This window comes from Patagioenas fasciata, chromosome 1 (assembly GCF_037038585.1).
Source record: "Patagioenas fasciata isolate bPatFas1 chromosome 1, bPatFas1.hap1, whole genome shotgun sequence".
NCBI classification, from domain to species: Eukaryota; Metazoa; Chordata; class Aves; order Columbiformes; family Columbidae; genus Patagioenas; species Patagioenas fasciata.
Genome location: NC_092520.1, coordinates 34087023 through 34107454, shown reverse-complemented (window position 1 = coordinate 34107454; position 20432 = coordinate 34087023). Strand labels below are relative to the sequence as shown.

The window sequence follows — 20432 nt, the reverse complement described above, 5'->3', positions numbered from 1 at the left end:
TGGTCTAGGAGCTCTTTTCCTGGCTAAAGTGTGAGACTGTCGGAAAAGATGAAGTATTAAAACTTCCGTAGAACTTAAAAGTCCAGCACATGCTTTCTGTCTTTATTAATACCCTATATATAATAGAATAGAACAGAATGTAATAGAAGTATAGTGTAGTGTAGTATAATATAGTATAATATAGTACAATATAAATTATAACAATATATTTATTATACTATAATATATAATTATGTATATAATAAATGTAACAAACTAGGTTATTCTGCTTCTTTTCATTGCTGCTGATTAAACAGGGAAACTTGAAAAACTTTTATTTCATTGCTGTGTTTTATTTTGTTTTGTTCTTGCTGTTAGAATGAGGCTAAAGGTCCATAAGGGCAGCTGACTTGAGCAGAAACTCTTCTGACCCACTTTGGTGAAGTAAGAGTTCTGGTAAATGCATCTTTGGTCCCCTGTGTTTTGTGAGCAGAGACGGGACTGCCCAAAGCAGTGCCAGAGGACAAGATTGTTGATACGTGTTGGCCTAAACAGGAGTCACATGTGACGCTCTGGAGCACTTACGGTTGACAGAAATAAATGGGCCAGTTGGTTGAGTGAATTACTAATACATTTTCCTATCAAGACTGTTGAAGGGTAGTTCCAGTGCATTGGATGGTACAGGAATTTGCTGATAAATTTCATCAGAGTATCAGGGATAGTGAAATAATATTTCATGTAATGTTACCCCCCCAAATGCAGCCTTGAAATCTAGTTAAAGAAAAATGTCTGAACTAACTGTAAGGCATGTTTTGCATTTTGTGCATCGTTTTGAGAATCGTTAAGGCAGTACTTTTTCAAAGACAGCAGTTGCTATGGATGGTGTGCTGTTTAATCTTTCTTGGTTTTAAAATGCTTCTTAATTGCTCTTATTGGTTCTTCTTTTGTCTACTTGCATTTTCAATCTAAATCGGGAAACATAAAATAATCAACTATAAATGTTTTCCATAGGTATTTTTGAGCTGACATCTTTCTTCAAATACTGAGATTGGTAACATCATGGATATGTATGCCAGGACTCAGGGCAATCGTGTAAAACCAAGAATATCTGTGAAGAAGGTAATTATCTGCATTTAAAAATATGTATACTTGAGAGCTTTTCGATCTTTATTGCCACAGTCTAATAATGAACCAAGTGAACTGGTAGGTTTGGTTGGGGCTTTTGGGGTGGTGATGTTTGTTTTGTGTTTTTTTTTTTTTAAATATGTTTTAAATTGGGTTACCTATCATTGCACGGATGCAGAGAAGCTTCCTTTGCTTTGTGCTTTGGCATATTTGGTGTAGTTGAACTGGGAAACAGAATAATATAAGAAAGGCGTGCATGTTTTTGCCTGTAGTGTTTGCCATTTGTTTTAAGGTGATACGATGAAATTACGATGTATTTATTTACTAAAATTTTCCAACAAACTTCGAGTATAACTTATTTTGAGCACAGATTTTTCAAGTTTATGTGTAATAATTGAAAACTTTTCTGTAAAGTCTGTGTTAGGACTTACTGTGATAGCTTTATCTTTTTTTTTCTTGACTGGCTTATCCTTGTGTTTACATGAACTTCTAGTCAGTGCTTTGGTGAAAAATGAATTATGTCTAGTACTTACTACGTATATTTTTTTTACAGTATTTATTTACTTATTCTTTTATATTTTATCACTTTAGCTTGGAGAACATAAATACTCTTCCTGAAATTTTCTTGCAACCTCTATAAGCACTTGCTCAAATGAAAGTTGCAGTTTTTCCTGAAGGAACAAGTTTATTTATCCAGTCATAATCATTGAATACGGATGAGTATTTTTCTAGGTCTTTCCTGGTTACTAATAAATTCTGTACTTACAAGTGTGTGCAATGCTCAAGAAACTGGGCGAGAAAGTATCTTGTCACATGCAATCGCATTCTTTTATTCCATAAGCAGATTTTTGTTGTTTTAAAGAAACCGTCTGTGGTATAGATCCTGTAGAAACTGAAGGCAAAGGTAAGCATTATGGGGCTGCCAGGGACATCAGTTGTGCCAGGTCCTGATATGGAATTTTAACTGCCATACATTAAGCAGTTTGTATTATAATTATAGATTTTATTCTCTCACTTTAAGATACACGTTATAAAAACTTCTATGGGTTTATGAGAAATCTCCAGCTGAAATAGAGATCTTAAACTATAGTCAAGTAATTTTGCATTCCTAACCTGAATATAAAGTGTATTTTAAAGGACTTTTCATTTTTTCTCTTCCGTTTAAAAAACAAAACAAACAAATCAGCACCGCCCTTGGTTTTCAGACCTTTGGATTGCAGAAGCATCTTTCTAATAACGACAGTGACCAGTGATTGCTCACTGATTCTAGTGGTTACCTAAAATATTAACTCTGTGAATTGCTTTGTTAATACCATCAAGCCTTCTGGACTGCACGGTTCTAGGGAACATGAATATGACCCTTCTCAGGTGTCTCAAAATTATACACTTTAATACAGCCAGACTCCAGTGTTTTGATCTGTAGGTGCCTCCTCTTGTTTTTCCCTGAGGAGTGGCTACTTATAATGTGGAACTTTCATTCTTTCTCACAGAGCCAGAGAGTTGGATGGTTAGAATCACGCTGTTATATTTTCTGTTGATTCACAGTTTGTGGTCTGATTTATGTCAACTTCATAATGCCTAACAGGAATTGTTGCAGTAGCTCTTTTGTCAGTGCATGGTTATGGTATGCACATTTAAAAAATTACTTCAGAATATTGAGTCTGTTTAAATCTTACAGCACATGAAATCAGAAAGAGCTGTTTTGTCACTTAAGAGCAGAGTAATTATGCCTTTCCAGCACTGGACTTCTCTGCCGATTGTGGCATCTTACAGGTTTGTGAGTTGCTTCAAGTATTAGAGAGCAGTTGTTTAAAATAGTTCATGAGACTGATTAGTATAGAATTACCTCCAGTGCACTGTGAAGGATCCATAAATAATGACTTCTTGATTTGCTGACCATTTAGGGGACAGTGCAAAACTTTGAGGGATTTTCGTCATTAGGTCTGTTTTGCTATGCACACATTTGAGGATAATTTGTGGTTTTACCCCAGTACAAGTTATTAAGTTCAAAATCCGTGCTCACTATTGAAATAGAATTTCTTGCTAGACACGTGACTTCTGAATTTCTGTGAGGAAGGAGTACACACACCAAGCAAGTAGAGCTTTATAGATTGCCTGGGATTTTTTGCTCATATGTTGAGGTATATTGGAATGAGTTGTACTGTTTATAAAACCAAATTAAGTCCTTTTCTTGAAGTTGACCTTTTGTCCTTACCTAAATGGGGCTAATAGTCTCAGGGACTTGCAGATTTTCAGTTTTTAATGTAGTTGGGTGTCTCCTAGACTGAGGTTGTGAGAGAATGTGCTTTCATTGTCTGTTGGATAGGAGGATTTCTCTGAAATTGAGTTCAGTGCTTTGCTGTTGCAAGCACAATTTTGATAAGGATATGAAAAAGTTATTAAATATAATCTCACAATTAATTAGGGGAGATTAAAAAGAAACCCCAAACCTACTGTTGTTTTTAGGTATTTTGAACCATGCTGCTGTAGTAGCTGAGAATCTTATTAATTGCAAGCTGAAGCTATTCACAGCATATCTATACCTGTTTGCCCAAGGATGTCAGCTTAAATAGTTTTTTTCTTTCACTGATGTTCACCCTTGTGATGTTTTTACAGTTGGTGATCTGTCCTCTGTTAGCCTTTGTTTTTGGAAGCTGTGTAAACTAATGTTTTAGTCTGCTTTTGTATGAAAGCTTCTGCATTCCAGTGATTATCTTTCGTAGTCCTACATTCTGTGCTTGTTGTGAGTTAATCTGCTTTTTACATGTGGATGATATTGTATGTGCAATTACACCGGATGTCCTTCTCAGTAGCTCCAATGATGTCAGTCTCTCCCTAAAGGATGCATACTAGGGTCATGTTTGCTGTTTTCAGTGTTGTATCGTATTGACCATTGAGTACTATACTATGATCAAGGAGTCACCTCAGGTCTCGTATTTCCCAGCTTGTGAATTTGCAATTCTATTTTAAGGCTTACTTTTAGTTTCTAAGGACATAACTTCGTACTTAATATGGTTGCATTTTAAATATTCTTATGTTGAACGTGTTCTTCCTGAATGATATGGTATTTTTCCTCGTAACTAATGACAACTACTTATTTTGAATTATCAGATTTAATCTATAGATTTACTTTTTTCTCCTCCATTACATTTATTAATTATGATGGTGCTTGACTTCAGTCTCACAATAAATTTTGTGGAAGTTGGTTATTGACCTGTGTCTGCTATATCATCCGAAAAACCCCATTGCCGACTCCATTCAGGCAAATTCTTCTTTTCCAGAAACAGCTCTTTTAGTAAACTCTTTTTCTGGTTTTGTTAACTCTTCATATATTTCAGTGTAAATAATCTATAGAAGTCTAAATAGATGAGATCTTTTCCCTATGTATATATTGTGTAAGTTATTTTTTTTGTTCTTTCCATGTTTATTCTTTTCCATATTCATTAATATGGTTATTCTGTCTCTTCAGTTACATAGTGCCACCATCAGTGTGCTCCCAGACCTACATATAGTCTTGTGTGCTGGTTCTTCCAGACCTGAAGGAGATTTTTTCCAATTGTTGCATCTTTATTCTCCTACTTCAACTTTGTATTCTCCAAAATCTTGAATTTTCTTTCACCTTAACTATAGTAGCTGCCAATACCATACTCCTCTTCTAATTATCCATCGTGCTTTTTATTTCAGGATGTTAAACTAGGGAAAAATACATGCTTATAAATAAAGTATATGTAGTAGTTTGTAGCCTTAGAAAAGCTAACTACTAGAGAATAAACTACTAGAGATAAACCCTTCTCAAACTGTGTCACTGTTGGTCTGCAGAAAATTAGCAGGTTACATTGTGTGACTTTGTTTTTTTAAATTACGATTTTGAGTGCTGTGACTGAAGTTATTGTAGAAGCTGAAAATGAGACATTTCAACAAGTGCACTTGACTTCAGAAATTACTTTTGTATGAGATGAATGGTGGAATTACTACAAGAGTCTTTGAGCAATATTAGTGTTGCTGCCACCTGTAAATCTGGTTGATACAGTGATTCAAAGAGAAAGACTGTTAGCATACTTCAGAAAGTACAAAGATATATTGCTGAAGTGGGGAGGTAAATTGCAACTGAACATATGGGAACAAAGGGATAGATTAAAGTAGAAATTAAATGAACAGTTCATTAATTTTTTCATATGACCCAATAATTGCTTTAAATGCATTTTAAAATAGTTCAGATGTTACTTTGCCATAAAAATGACTGTTTTGACTGCTTTAAAGTCACTTGGCCTTGGCTGTCTGGGTGGTAGTCTGAGCCATGTTTGCTAACATTCTGAAATACATTTTGGTAATTTCAAGGATCCTGAAGTAAAGTTTATATTTTACTTTTATCTATTCTAGGAACACTTTCCTAATGAGCACAAGTATGATGACACTGGCCATGCTGTAATAATTGGGCTTCTGGTGTAGTAGTGCTTGATACCATTTTTTCTACAGGGGAAAAAAAAATATTGTTGAGGTTTAACTGTAATATGTAGGATCAGTTTTTACCATAAAGGGATTGGTTTTGCTGTGGGAGTATCATAAATGCAAAACATTCTCTGACTAAGTTTGGCTATCTAGCACTTCTACTATTGTTTAAGAAGCTACACAAATTTGAAATAACTTGTCATAAGTTGGACACACGGATTTTTCACTTCATTTTTAACAGGGTAGTCATGTAGAGAATAAATAACTGGATTAACAATTTATAACCATATCGTGATCATGTTTTTCTTTTTAACCTTGCCACTTGCTATAGAAGATGACAAAAAAAAAAAAGGCTGCTAATTTCCTAAAACAATTGAGAAGATGTTGTCTTTTTTACAAGCTGAGCAAACCAGTTTTTGTTGTTGTTCTGTCTTCTTTTATTTGACTTCAAATACCAGTGATGATAGTTCTTTTGTTTTGTTGCACTTTATTGCACTTGGAGAAAGTCTTAGATTCTTAAGCCTTTTTTAGCCATCTGTGGGTGCTTGCATGTCACCGTAAGTGTAAATACAAGAAAGTTTACGAGAAGTATTTACATGGAATTACGTTACAGTTGTTTCATAGTCTTCAAGGAATTGGAAAGGAGAATGTGTGTGGATTTTCTTGATTTTTTTTGTTTGTTTGTTTGTTTTCTTCCTTTCTGAGTTTTGAAGCCACCTCCATTACTTTTCTTGGCAAAATTTACTCTTCATCCCTTTTAAGGAAAGAACAATGGAAAAGTTCCATATGCAGGCTTTGATGCAACAAATAGATGGGGCTTGGATTTATCTGTTTCTTTATTCCAAGTCTGCATGTTCTCACCTTTTTTTTTTTCCTTTTCTTTTTTTTTTTTTTTTTTTTTTAAATACAGGCTGGTCAGCATCCTTTGGAATTAAAATATTGCTTGAAGAAGACAATTTACGCATTTTAGTTCCATGTCCTGAAGTAAATTTAAACTTCACACTTGGTGGTTTATGTACAAATTAGTTGGAAATAGTACTTTAAGTAGGGAAACCTGTGGGGGGCAGGGGCTAAATGCATGAGCCATGTATACAAAACTGAAAATGCATCTTTTTTGTCTTATTTTTTTCTCATTGTTTTTCAGAGTTTTGGTGAAGGTGTACTGCACTCTATGAAGTCACTGCTACACAGCAGAAAAGAATTATGCAGTGTATCAGCAGAGGAATGTCTAAATCGGGAAGAACAAGATAATTTTATTGAGGTTTGGCATAACTTGACCATTTACATATATTTTATGGCTATGAAAATATTATTTAGCTTGAAGCAGTATGGGAAATTGCAGGACAGTAAATGGGAACAATGCTGCAAGTTACTGGCCCTGAAATCTGTATCCCCTATTGTCTGTCTTGAATTCAGTTACTATAGTCTTGAAAAGGGCTGTGACATTTCAAGATCATAATTCTCTACTTTGAAGGATTTGTGAAATCAGAAAAAGCAAAATGTGTAGATACATGATTTTGTAAGAATTGCATAACTGGGTGTACTGGATTTGTGAGCACTCCTGTGATCCAGGTTGAGTGAATTGTATCTTAACAAGTAGCAGAACATTTTGAATCAGATCTGAAGATAAAAGATGAAGTGATTGCTCTTGTTTGCCCTGTGCTCAGCATTAAAAGCTGAAGCCTCAACATTGCAAATCTGGACTTCTTTTACATTGATACAGATGGACCAAAAGCTGGGCAAGGTCTGAGAAGTAGACCTGGACAGAATGCAGGACTGTCTAGGTAAAGCTAGGGGGGCTGTGAGGGGGAATGACTAAGGCTGTTTGAGTTATGAGACTAACAGCAGGTTCTCCGAAGGGAAAAGAAAAACATAAGAAGCAATGTATACCATCTATCTCATATTAAGTGTTTGTGAAGACTACTAAGTAGTAGTTGACAGGCCTGACAAGGAGCTTAGAGAAGGAGAGGGTGGCCTGAGCTGAGAGAAGGGGAAATGAAGCAAAAAAGACTCAGAAAGTAGTTAGAGAAGACTGATAATTGGGTAAGGAGTAGCAGGAGAAAGGGAAGAGGCAAATTATGTGACCAGCAGAAATGACCTACAATTGCCTGGGTATCACCAAGGTTTTTGGGACTGGCTAGGTGTTGATGTTGTGACTGTATGAAACATTTGGGGAGCAGGCAAGAAGCTGAATTTGTGAAAGATGAAGAGCTGTGGCAGATTAAAGGTGAGGAAGAAGAGTTAAGCAGTGGAGAAATGGGCAAAAATTTGTCTGTGTCTGTTCAGATGGACTGTGCTCTAGAATCTACAAAACCCTTCAAACTCTGCCCCTCCTCCCCCCCCTGTTTTTTTTCTCTTGTAGCAAATACCTGGCAATGTGTTTTATATGCCTGTAATGATGGTCCCTATGGAGAAGGATAGCTGACTATATTTAGTTACCTATTAGCTCAAGCAATTAAGGGCCCTGTGGTTGAAATGTAAGAAGGTCAATATCCTGCCACAGAACATTTTTTTTTTTCTTACAAAAATATAGAGAATGACACCTATATGCAGACTAACACTAGAAGAATGTTATTAGGACTGCAAAGGTGATTAGTCAGACTTACAAAAAACAGAATTTAGTTTTCCTATACCTTTTAAATTAATTTCCTCTTTACCCATGGGTTATGAAAACCTGCAAATACAGTCTCTCATACACTATTTTTAGTTTAAAGAAAAAGCTTGTGTTACCAACTGCCTGCCTTACTATCTCCCTGGCCTACTTCCCAACAACTTTTGTACTGATGTACTAGTTTCAGACATGTTGAGGTCTGTGAAAAGGTGATTATTTTTCTGTGAAGACTGGAGTTTGGGCACAAAAAAGAAATCCAAGTTGGTGTTGTCATTGAGGCAAAATAGGCAGAGTTGGCAGTGGTGTGGTCTCTTTGACAACGGTCTGCTGACCAATCAATCTAAGTATGGACTAGTTGACCTTCATATGTGTGAAACTATAACTCCTGCCCTGTCTTACACAATGAGTTATACTATGGGAGAAGGAGAGGGTTGGAATTATTATCTTGAGGAGGAGGAAAGCACACGTTAGAAGACAGAAGAGCAAACACTCGTGGAAAAAAATAACACTACCAAAATCCACGACAGCAACAAACCATAAAGCCTCACAGAATGTTCTTCAGGTAACTTGAGCTTTTTTTCCAAGTCCTTTAAATTACTTGGTATTTTGCCTCTTCTCTGGAGGAATTAAGTTCGTATTGTAGGTATTGTACAGATAAAAAGATGTAGAAGTTTAAAGGTGTCTTGCAAATATTGTACAGATAAAAGATTCAGGAGTTTAAAAAAAGATGTATGAGTTGAAGGGTATGTTGCTCAAACAAGATTGTTTCATAGTTAACACAGTGAATACAGTGCTGGGGACCTCTAATTTGTCTGAAGCTATTTGGAATGCTACTGTGCAGCTTTGTTTCATTTATAATTTTTTCATAACTGAAGTAAGGATAAGTTCATTTAAACACGAAGATCTTTTCTGAGTGCGTAATAGCTTCCTAGCATGAGACCTCCTGAAATAAACAAGTCAGCATTTTTAATGTTTTAATATGATTTAATTTAAAAATAAATTTTGGGTTTTTTCTCTGGTCACACATTGAAAGAATATATTCAAAACTCAAATACAGTTCAAACCAGAATTTTGTTTGCAGCCATTTTGTATTCTAGATTTATCCCTGCCATATAGTCTATGTATGCACAAGTAGATAGTTGAACCACTCAATAGTAAGTGATTCTAAACATAGTGATGTTCTTTACTGTTTTTGAACTTGAGAATTGACTGGCTACCTTACAGTAAGAGGGAGTAGCTGCTACAAATTTAGTGTGGGCTGTGACTTCAATACATAAAATTCAGTCTATTTTATAGTGTTCTGAAATAATTGAATCCAAGCCATGTCAAACTTGAGACCAAACATCAATGGAAGTATTTTATCTTTGTGCGTTGTTCCATATCTACAAAACGGAAGCAGAATTTATTTTCTTACAACCTTGTTTTGAAAATAAACGCTTTGAGATTTTTTTTTTTGAGCGTGCAGATACATTATTGATTTATCATTAAGGATATACTAAGTACTATATTATATTAAATGACATTTGAAACAAAGTTTGAGTAGTGGATGTAAAATAGATCTGACACTGAAGAATGAAGGTAAGACAATATACTGACTCTCTTTGGTCTGTTTGTGTTGAACAATACAAGATAGCTGTGGACAGAAGAGAGGGAGATTGTGTAATAAAACGTCTGTCTTGTCCACAAGCACAGAAACCTGAGGTAAAGCTGACATTTCTGACGTATTCCAGGTTCCTGAGCCTGACAGCCTGACAACACCTTTTTTTTTTTGTTGTTTTTGTTTTTGTTTAATATTTTCTTTTAGGGGTTTATCTACTTGGATATTGCATGCTAACATGTGGCTTAGGTAATCTGTTGTGGTTTTGCCTTAGGCTAATCAATTTACATGGTAAATTGTAGAATGTGTTGGCATTATGCTCTCTTCAGTATATCCAAATGCATTACAGTTAGTTAACATGGACAGATTTCGGACTGGAACTGTCTTATATGTGTCTAGCTTGAAGCAAGGACAGATGAACACCGATGTGCTACTGTTGGTGCAAACTATTATACCCTAAGGTATGGTTTTCATGGCAGTAGAATGAAGCTTTATGGTAAAGCTTGCTGAATTTTTAACTCAAGTATCTGCAGAAAACAAAAAGGTTTTTCTGTACTTCACTATGTTCATGTATTTATTTTACAGGTTACATTTATAGGTTTTGCTGAAGAGATGAGTGCTGCTCCTTTGCAGGTGTGTATGTATGTATCGCTGTTGGAAAATAATGTTCTTTAGCCCTGGTGATTTCTTCTAAGTAGTACATAAGTTTTTTTAGATGGAGGAATTTTGGTGTTTGAGAAATGAAATATGTATATCTTGAGCATTTCAAACCTCAAGTTTTTAGTATCATTGAAAGACTGAAAAATAATTATTTTAGTATGACCATCAGTGTTTTATATATGTGTAAAATATTACCTGGGCCAGTCTTTGTATTGGAGCAGTCTGGAATAAATTAAATCGGTGGGGGCGGGGAAATTTGTGTGGGTTTTTTTGGGGAGGGTGGTTGTTTTGTTTGGTTGGGGTTTTTTGTTTGTTTATAAATGTGTGTATAAGTGTTTTCATTTGTAACCTTCTCTTTAGTAGAGTTTTACTTATTAATACGGGGCAGTTGTCATCTGCAAAGCTAAAACTTTAATCAGTTGACTGCTAAGTGTGAATTGCTGGTGGGGGACCAGGAGTCGATATTATATTTATGCCTCAAGATACTAATCTGGAGAATTAGATGAGGAAATGTTATTTTAAAAGGGGAAATGTAGCAAAATAGTAGGGTTGTGCCATGGCATTTTAAGAAGTATTTAATCTTCCCATGTAACTCACACGTGTTTACAGTGCAACTCCACATTTCTAGTCTGTCTAGATCTTGGGAGACAGAGATTGCTGTAGTAGTTTTCTTATGTTTAAAAATGAAAACCAGAAACTCTCAATCCATTTGTGTTCAAAGTTGTATCAATGTTGCTAATTAATCAAATGATTCTAGCGCTAGACATTATTTCAAGTATGGGTAAGAACGGTTTGATTGTCTAGAGTTAGATGACATTTTGAAAAAATGGGTTTAAGTCATGTTTATGGAGACTTGCTTTGTACCATATGAATCAGTAGCGTTTAGGTTGTTTAAAAAAATAATAAATCTTTCATAGGCCTTTTATATATTAGGAAAAAAGCTTTCCAAGATCATGCTTGAGAAAGTGCCTTGTCTCTGTGTAAGAGTGAGCTAAAACACTAAGAGCATGCAGAGATCTATTGAGAACCATTATTAGCTCAGTTCAGTCTTTGTAGTTGCATACCTTGTAGGATGTGCAGCTGCATTTCAGTGCTCACAAGAGTCACCTTTGTGACTTTTAAGCCCCTTTGGGTGCCTGAGAAACTGTGGAATTTCGTCTTTTGCTAGAACAGTGACCTGAAGATGAGCATGGACTGAATTAAAGCTTATTTACACAAACTTTACACCATAGTTGGAGAGAATAAGTGGGGGATGGGGCAAGAAATACGTGAGAAAAGAGAAGCTTTATCAAATTTAGCAGCTGTTAATATTTAAGGGGGATATAAAATCAAAACCATTACCATTTACTCCTTATTTTTCCCCTTTGTATTCTCATTGTGTTTGTATATTTAAATCAGGACTTGGCAACTGTTTCTGTAGAGCTCCCAGATGTTCTGAAATCGCTCCAGTTGTGCAAACTAAAAGAAAATGAGGTTATATTTCTAAAAGATATAAAGAAAACCTTGGCAAAACCTTATGTCATGAAACAGCAGGTAAACATTTTGTGTCATCTTGCATGTGTTAATTACAGAAGCATTATATTTGGCCTCATAAAGAGTTTAGTCATGCCACACCTTGTCTTGCATGTGGTTTTGGGCCATCTTAGCCACAGTAGTATTAATGTTATATTTCAGTGTTTCTTTAAAGTGAATGTTAGAAAAATCTCAAAATAAACTTGATGCTTTAAAGTGCTGCATTATTAATGGAAAATATTCAACAAATATTTAATTATGGTGCTGATCCCATGCTTCTGCTATAGTCCTTTTCAATGCCAATTTGGGAAGAAGACAAAACTTGTCAAGTTACTTGTCTCTGCTCAAGTTACCTATAGCTTTCATCCTCTGTAGACTTTTCTTCTTGGAGCAGAGGTACCAAAAATCATGAGAATGTCAGGTGTTCATAAAACAGTGGGATCTTCTCTTATTAAATAATTATTTACAGTTATGTTAATTTCCATTATTTTTATTTCCAATACTATTACGTTATTGTGTTGCTGTTGTTAATTATATTATTTCCAATTATAAGAGTTGTTAAAGCAAACTTCTTAAAGCCAAATTGACTAATCATGCATGTGAAATCTAATTATGTGGCATATAAGGTAATAAATACCTTGAAGACATGAGTAACCCATAAACTGAAGTACCATTCAGCATAAACCTACTTTGGAATACTGTCTTCCTCTACAGATTTTTAATGTACATTTTTTAGTAGATTCCTGAGTACATATTGTCAGGATTGTATTACAGAACCTTTTTTGTTTGTTTTACTGCAATGATTTATTCAGAATGCAGAAGTTATGAAAATGATTTTAACTGTCACTCTACACAAACTGTTCCATTCATTTTCTTATCTTTAAAATATTTGTAAATTCTTTACTGTTCATAAAAATGTGTTGAAGGAATCCCTTGTTACTCCTGAGGATTTGAAATCATTCCAAGGTTGTTACATTTGTTTTCTTGTTGCTCTCTTTTTCGAGAATCACCATCCTGAAGTGTTCTGTGTGATGAGACTGTCTCCTTCATTCCCAAGGCTCAAAGTTGATTATATATTTACCTTGCTGAGCAAGTATACCACAGGCATAAGGTATGCAGTGGAAATAAACTCATCACAAAAACATCAAACAGAGACATCCCATGGAGAAGATGACGACACCAATCAGTCAGTTTCTTCAATTGAGGATGATTTTGTCACTGCTTTTGAACATTTAGATGAAGATGAGCCCTCGAAGATACAAAGTGCTGGTAAGTTCTTGCATACTGTTGACTTGTAGAAATCGTTGTTTGAAATTTAGACTGTGAGTATTTCATGAGAAAGTAGTAATTTTTTTATATTCATCATGTTTTGTAAAGGTATATTATGCAAATGAAAACTTATTTTTTTTCTTCTTTTTGCAGCAGTTTATCACCTCATAAACCAAAGATTCTAATCTCAGTGTCAGATGCAGATCAAATAGAATCTTGTTTTACTTTGTGTGTTAAAAAATACCTGAATTTGTCAGTGATTAGATTAGTGTAACAGGTTTTAAAAACAAGAGAGAATGCTTTAATCATGAAAGATCAGATAACATTTTGCTGCAATAAACCCAAGCAATTGCTATCAAAATATGTCCCCAATTTTCTGTAGTTCTGCAAAAATTCTTGGTTTTCAAACAATCTTTTCTTCTTATTTTTGTTATTATTTTTTCACAGGTGCATGCAGCTTTTCTTCTCGAAACCATCGAGATGCTGCTTCTCAGACCATCCCTGCTCAGTGTTTAGAAGCTGTTGACTCAAAGATCCTTGTGGGTTCTGCGCGTCGAAAGTCATCTGCCAGATCTTCTACTTTGATTGATATTTTGAGACTTAAGGAACTGTCCTCAGTAAAAAATTCAGTTACAACCTCAATTTCTGATCCTTGGATACAAAGGAGTTTCTATAAGCCATATAATCCTTCTGATCAAGGTGTTAATTCTTCATGTAAACCATTGTTTTCCTCCTCTCCCGCTGAATCCTCCGAGTCAGATTGCTCCAGCCCAAGCCCCATCATCTTCTTAGATGAAGAAGGATATCAAAAAAGCTTGAAGGCAAAACTTCAGCTGCCAAAAATTCCAGTAGTGAAAGATGGTATAGAGGATTCAGACTCAGAAGTAGGTGAATTTTTTGATAGTTTTGATCAATTTGATGAGCTGGAACAAGCCTTGGAAAACTCTTGTAAAGTTATTAGGGATCCCAGCCTAGGGAATCCCTACCAGAAAAGGAGGACTGTACACGAACAATTGTCTTCTGCAAGCATTACAATGAATCCTCAGAAATTCAAGTTTGATCGTCCCACTCTCCCATCCAATGTAAAGAAACCAACTCCTCGTAAACCAGAATCACCGTATAGCAGCGTTTTTGATGTCCCGGATTCCCCTCGCCCAGTTAAAACATCAGGGGAAGAGAATGGAGGTTTGTTCAGTCCTATTAGGTCGTCAGCTTTCAGTCCACTAGGGAGCTGTGGTTCTTCTGAATGTTTGTGTCGAATTAATCTTGGTGGTGATGGGACAGATCAAAATCACCATGATGCAGCTTATAATAGTTATTCAGCATACGCTGATAGTGTTTCGTTTGAAATACTGGGTTCTGTTTTTCGCTCATCAGAACAAGTATGTCCAGGAAATTATTCAAAACACAAAGGGAGTGCTTTGAAAGAGAAAAAGGATCAAGCTGCAGATCTCAAAGTGAAAACTGGTAAGGAGCCAGATAAACACGCAAAATCTAAACATAAGCCATTAATGATTAGAGATAGCATTCAAAAATTTGCAACCGAATTAGTTGAAAAAAGTTTTGGCAGTGCATTTAAAGACCTGCAAAAAGGTGTTTCTTCATGCACCAATGCACTTTGTCATTTGGCTGCCAGGTTGACTTCTTCAGTCTTTCAGATGGCTTTTTATGAGATTGGAAGACGTAGAGCAATCTCCTTGAAGGAGCGTGCCATTAATGGGATAGCAAACTTTTTGGTGAGTGAAGCTATAACTGGTGCTTTGAAAGAGTTGCGGCATGTAAAGAAACAAATATTTACCAACACCGTTGCTCAGTTTGCAGCAGACCTTGCTGAAGAACTTGTTTTTGAAGGAATCATGGAAGTATGCCAGTTTTCATATCCATCAACACCTACAGCTGCACAACCTTCACCATTTGATTATGAAGACAAAGTGGTAAGATCCTATGCCAGAGATTTGTCTGAATCTGTCATTCAGGAAGCTTTTATTGAACTCTCTCAGGTTGATGTGGCCTTCACAACACAAGCAGCCATTAGTGTTTCCATGGACAATATTAAATATGTGAGCGCAGAAAGTATGTTAGAGTCCACACAGACTTCCACGGTTTTTCCTAATTTTAGTGAAAGGGTAGCACTGAAGCCAATCCAAGATTCTATGATGGATTATACAGTACAGCAAGCTCTATTTTGCACCTCTGGGGTTGTGAGTTCAATACCTGTGCCTTTAGCTGGAAGAGCTCTTTGTCAACGTCAAGTTTCCTCTGATGCTTGTAAAGCGAAAGTATCCACTGCTCCGACTTCTGATGGCAATATGAAAATACACAAAGACTCCACTCATCTGGTTTTTACAAGCAGAAAGCAAGAGGAGGAAGTTGCTTCTTTCAGAAATGTATACCTAACTTCAAATCACAGTCGAAGTGCTGAAAATACTCCATCACTCTTACATAACCGAAATGATACCAAACAAACAAATAACAGATCTGGAATGGATAGTAGTTCAGAATTAATAAGTGATTCAAAAAGCGTTAATACTTTCTCTGGAACTATGGTAGATATGATAGTAAATGAAGCTTATGAAGCCATAACCTCATCTAGAGTAACAAAAGCAGTCGAAGAGTATACGGATCTTTTAACAAGAAAAATAATAGATAAAAAACCTAGTGTGCAATGTGCTGGTGAAGATTTCCCCAAGGATGTGTTTGCAGATCATTCGGCCAAGTATGTCATAAAACAATCTGTTGATAAAAGTAAAACTGTGTTATACAACACTAGTGAGAATTTAGCGTGTAATGTGAGCTCACAGACTTATGGAGATATTGGTAGAAAAGAACAATGTGTGATCAAGAGGCAAGAGGCTGAGAAAAAAAGTAATGTTTCTATAGTTGTAGAACAACAACATATGCCTTTGAATAACCCATGTAAATTTCTTCTTACTCCAGCTCATTCTTTTCAACGTTCTTCAGAATGTAGAGATTGTTGGCAGAAACAAAAAGGACACAGGTTTTCTTCAAAATCACCACCACCTTGTTCCACTGTGACACTTGCTAGGCACATTTCAGAGGACTTTACTGACACAGGAAGCTGCTCAACAACATGCTTAAACAAGCCCTCAAAAAGCCGTGATCCTCAGAAACCATCATCAGGACCTTTGACTTACAGGCAGGCTGATTGTTTTCTGCATGCAAATAGCTTTTCTTCAGTGATGTTTGGCAGTGAAGATGCTTTGCAGGTGGAAGATAAATCAAGTGTCAAAGATGGAAATACCTCTGTAATGCCTGATACACCCCCACCAACTCCTTTAGTACCGTGTCAAGGTAGTTCTGAAAGAAACCTAAGAAAACTATCTAAGAAACTCAAAGGAGAATTAGCAAAGGAATTTGCACCTGCAACACCACCTTCTACACCGTACAATCCATCCTTTACTGGTTTGTCTGAAACTGAACGTGACTCTTTGGAGAATGAGGAGTTTATGCTGAAACTCATGCGATCTCTTTCTGAAGAAGTGGAAAGTAGCGAAGATGAAAATCATTCTGATATGCCCCTTGAGAAAGAGGAGCATTCAGAGAAAACAATTCAGTATGCAGATAGCTTAGCTAGCCGTATAATTTCAATGGCGACTGGAATGGCTGCTTCCCATTTAGATGGTAGAACACATGAAAGAGAAACTGATGGACAAGTTCAGTTAGGTATGCAAAGCAAAGAGACGTGCAATTTTTTATGGAATTTTGCAGGTGATATGGCAGGAAAAGTCATCAATGAGGCCAAGAAAATAGTGAAATCAAGGCATTGTAAACTGTTGAGGTTGAAGCCGGTTAATTGTCAGGTGGATCGCCTTTATCTGAGAAAAGGTGGTAAAGATTACAGTTCGAAAGAACAGTGTGGTCAAGTGTGGGACCAGTGGCTAGGGGAGAGAGATTCCTCTGTCCTTCCTTTACCACAAGGTTCGGGCATGACAGGTTTGACTTCCAAATACCCAAGCTGTGAAAGTGTGACTGATGAATATGCAGATCATATTATTCGAGTTTTGAAAAGAGAAGGAGGTAATGCAGACCTGTTAATGGATCAATATGCTAGCAGACTTGTGTACAGGTCTATCAAATCAGGCTTACAGCAAGCTGCTAGAAAAAACAAACTGAGATACAACAGAAAGACATTTCCTGGGCAAAATGCACAGGTTAATGGTAAGCTGGAGATCAAAGCAGTCAATAAAGATGCAGTCCAGCAAGTGAAAAGCAGCATTCATCGCTGTGAAGACCCAGTGTCGGAAAGGAGTGTCAGCACGCAGAAAACAGAATACACGGAGTTGTTACATTTTTCAGAATCCCTTGCTCGCAGTATCACTTGTGATGTCAGGAAGAAGCTGCAAGTGTCGGGAGCATGTTTGCCCAAGTCTCTGACAGACTCCTGTCTATATAAAAAGACTGAATTTGATGAAATCACAGGGGATCTTATTAAAAGAAGATTTTCTAGGACGTTTCTTCCTTTTTCCCCAGATCATAAACTGTATCATAGTACAGGCAGTTTAAATGAAAATCGCTACAGTGAAAGCATAATTCAAGCTATTGAACAATATGCCAGAAAAGTGGCAGATGATACTCTAGAAATGAGCTTAGAGTCAGCTCTTCTCCACGTGGCTGAAAACAGAAAAAATGGAGATAGGGTCTCGTACACTGAGAAACTGTCTCCTTTTTCTGGAACTGTTTGTAGATGCTGTAGTATGAAAGAACATCGGTACCATACAGAAAGTACATCTCATCATCTACCTGTGCAAGAATCCTCCTTTCCGGTGAGGCATTTTCTTCGTTCTGGATTAGGTCGTGCCTGTCAAAAATCAAGAGTGTTTCAGCTTGATATTCCTAAAATTCACGTTGATGTAGAACAGAAGGCAGTGTTTTCTGACAAGGGGGCTACCGTAGCCGTAGAGAAAGGTGAAGCGGAGCTGAATTACACAACTCTGACAGCCGACAGTGGTATTGGACAAGATGGAGTCAGTTTTGCTGAAAGCCTTACTACTGAAATAATGACATCAGCTATGACTAATATTGGTCAGGCAGTTAACATAAGGTAATATTAATTTTCTCTTATTTGTCGCATTTGATAGCGGGAAAAGGATTGTTTATACAAATGTGCATTCAGAAGGGTAGCTGACTAGTACGTGGAACTTGAAATGCTGTTACTTTTGCCTACAGTAAAGAATAGTTTACCTTACAGGTTTTGTTGATCTGTGAGCCGTGATGGAATCCAGGTTTGTTACCTATCTTTATTGCCTCTTCTGAGCTAAAAACGAAAAGTAATTTATTTTTGTTTTTGTCAGTAGGATCAACATCCGGTACTGGTCAAGCTAGCCATTGATTTATAGTGTGAAGGCTTCATTTTGATTATGACTGCTGTGACAGTGTCCTTATTGGTGGAAAAAAAGACCAAAACGAAACACCTTCTTTTAAGAAAAAAACAACTTACTATTCTATAAGCTAAAATGTGTTTTAATAATACAGTAGATACAGAACTGACTTTCAAATTCTCCTGTACTTAAGAAAGGCTAATATACTATTTCCTTTAATAGGAAAATAAAAATAGAAAATACATGGCATCATAACTTTGGGGCAGACAGCAACTGTTTTTTAAAATGGACTGTGCAGTGAACAGAGTGACTTGGAATCTCCTCTTCTTCAGGTCCAAGAACAATATTTTCAAATACATATATATATATGTAGAGAGAGTAATACTTATTTTCCTACTTTTTTTGTGTTGGCATTCCTCACAGTAGCTGAAGGTTTATTTTCCTTGTTTCTAGAGGGTCATCATTATGAATAATAAAATTGATTTTTTTTTTTTATACGTTCAGTGGCTAAAGACCACGATGGAACTGAATCAAACTTTTCAAGATTTGATATGAAACACATACATACTATCTTCTGCTCAATAGATGTGAGTGGGAGTTTTTGTTTTCTGTGTGAGGTTAGCTTTTGCAGAAAACTGTAAGATCTGTTTTTAATTTTTATGGCCTTTCAATTAAAGTATTCAACTGTGCCCTTGTGGCCAGGAAGGCCAGTGGCATCCTCGGATGTATTAGAAGGGGGGTGGTCAGTAGATCGAGAGAGGTCCTCCTTCCCCTCTACTCCGCTGTGGTGAGACCCCGTCTGGAATATTGTGTCCAGTTCTGGGCCCCTCAGTTCAAGAAGGACAGGGAACTGCTGGAGAGGGTCCAGCATAGGGCAACAAAGGTGATTAAGGGAGTGGAACATCTCCCTTATGAAGAAAGGCTGAGGGAGCTGGGTCTCTTTAGTTTGGAGGAGACTGAGGGGTGACCTTATTAATGTTTATAAATATATAAAGGGTGAGTGCCACGAGGATGGAGCCAGGCCCTTCTCAGTGGCAAACAATGATAGGACAAGGGGTAATGGGATCAAGCTGGAACACAAGAGGTTCCACTTAAATTTGAGAAAAAAACTTCTTCTCAGTGAGGGTAACAGAGCACTGGAACAGGCTGCCCAGGGAGGTTGTGGAGTCTCCTTCCCTGGAGACATTCAAAGCCTGCCTGGACATGTTCCTGTGCAACTTCACCTAGGCGTTCCTGCTCCAGCAGGGGGATTGGACTAGATGATCTTTTGAGGTCCCTTCCAATCCCAAACATACCGTGATACTGTGGAATATTCTAGCAGTGCAAAAGTGCTAATAAGACATATGTTGTGGCTTTCTACACAACAGGCTTGAATCCTTACTCAGAGTGTGGTATGTAGTAATATGGTGTTTTTTCTGTATATGCAGTATAAAAGATGACACTTTTTCTGAATCACTTCTTGAAGACATTATTTAAAATTTCTAGTTAGAACATGACAGCAATAAAATGCAGGGTTCAAAGAGGTACTATTTATTATTATATCTTTGACAAGGAGGCAATATTAGGGTTTCAACCTGACAAAATTTATAAATGTTTCTTGCATTGTCATTTAATGTATGCATGTATGCATAAATTTCTTGAGAAACTGCTTTGTGTGGTGAAAAGAACTGTTGGTAGTGCTGATATAACTGTAAATAAAAATGGCGAAAAATCACCTTTGCATTGCCCAAAGGGGTTCAAGTTCAAGCGCTAAAACTATTTATTTAAAGGTACGTATTTATCTGCAAAAAATCATGCCCACTGGAGCAAAGTGTTGTCGCTGATATTGTTAAGGTTGACATTTTAAATAGCGAATTTTACAGTGGCTGCTTGCTATGGTGTTAATAGGATG

The 20432-nt window shown here is 36.5% G+C and overlaps 1 protein-coding gene across 3 annotated transcripts in view; it reads left to right on the top strand.

Moving 5' to 3' along the window:
• Positions 1 to 20432, top strand: part of AKAP11 (A-kinase anchoring protein 11) — a 42919-nt gene that overhangs the window by 4466 nt on the left and 18021 nt on the right. For all 3 annotated transcript variants that reach the window (XM_065850412.2, XM_065850325.2, XM_065850252.2), the window contains exons 2-7: positions 991 to 1098; positions 6698 to 6814; positions 10347 to 10394; positions 11820 to 11954; positions 12938 to 13202; positions 13650 to 18264. In XM_065850412.2, coding sequence (XP_065706484.2) covers positions 1039 to 1098; positions 6698 to 6814; positions 10347 to 10394; positions 11820 to 11954; positions 12938 to 13202; positions 13650 to 18264 — 5240 coding nt within the window. In that variant the 5' untranslated portion in view covers positions 991 to 1038. The remainder of the gene's footprint in view (positions 1 to 990; positions 1099 to 6697; positions 6815 to 10346; positions 10395 to 11819; positions 11955 to 12937; positions 13203 to 13649; positions 18265 to 20432) is intronic.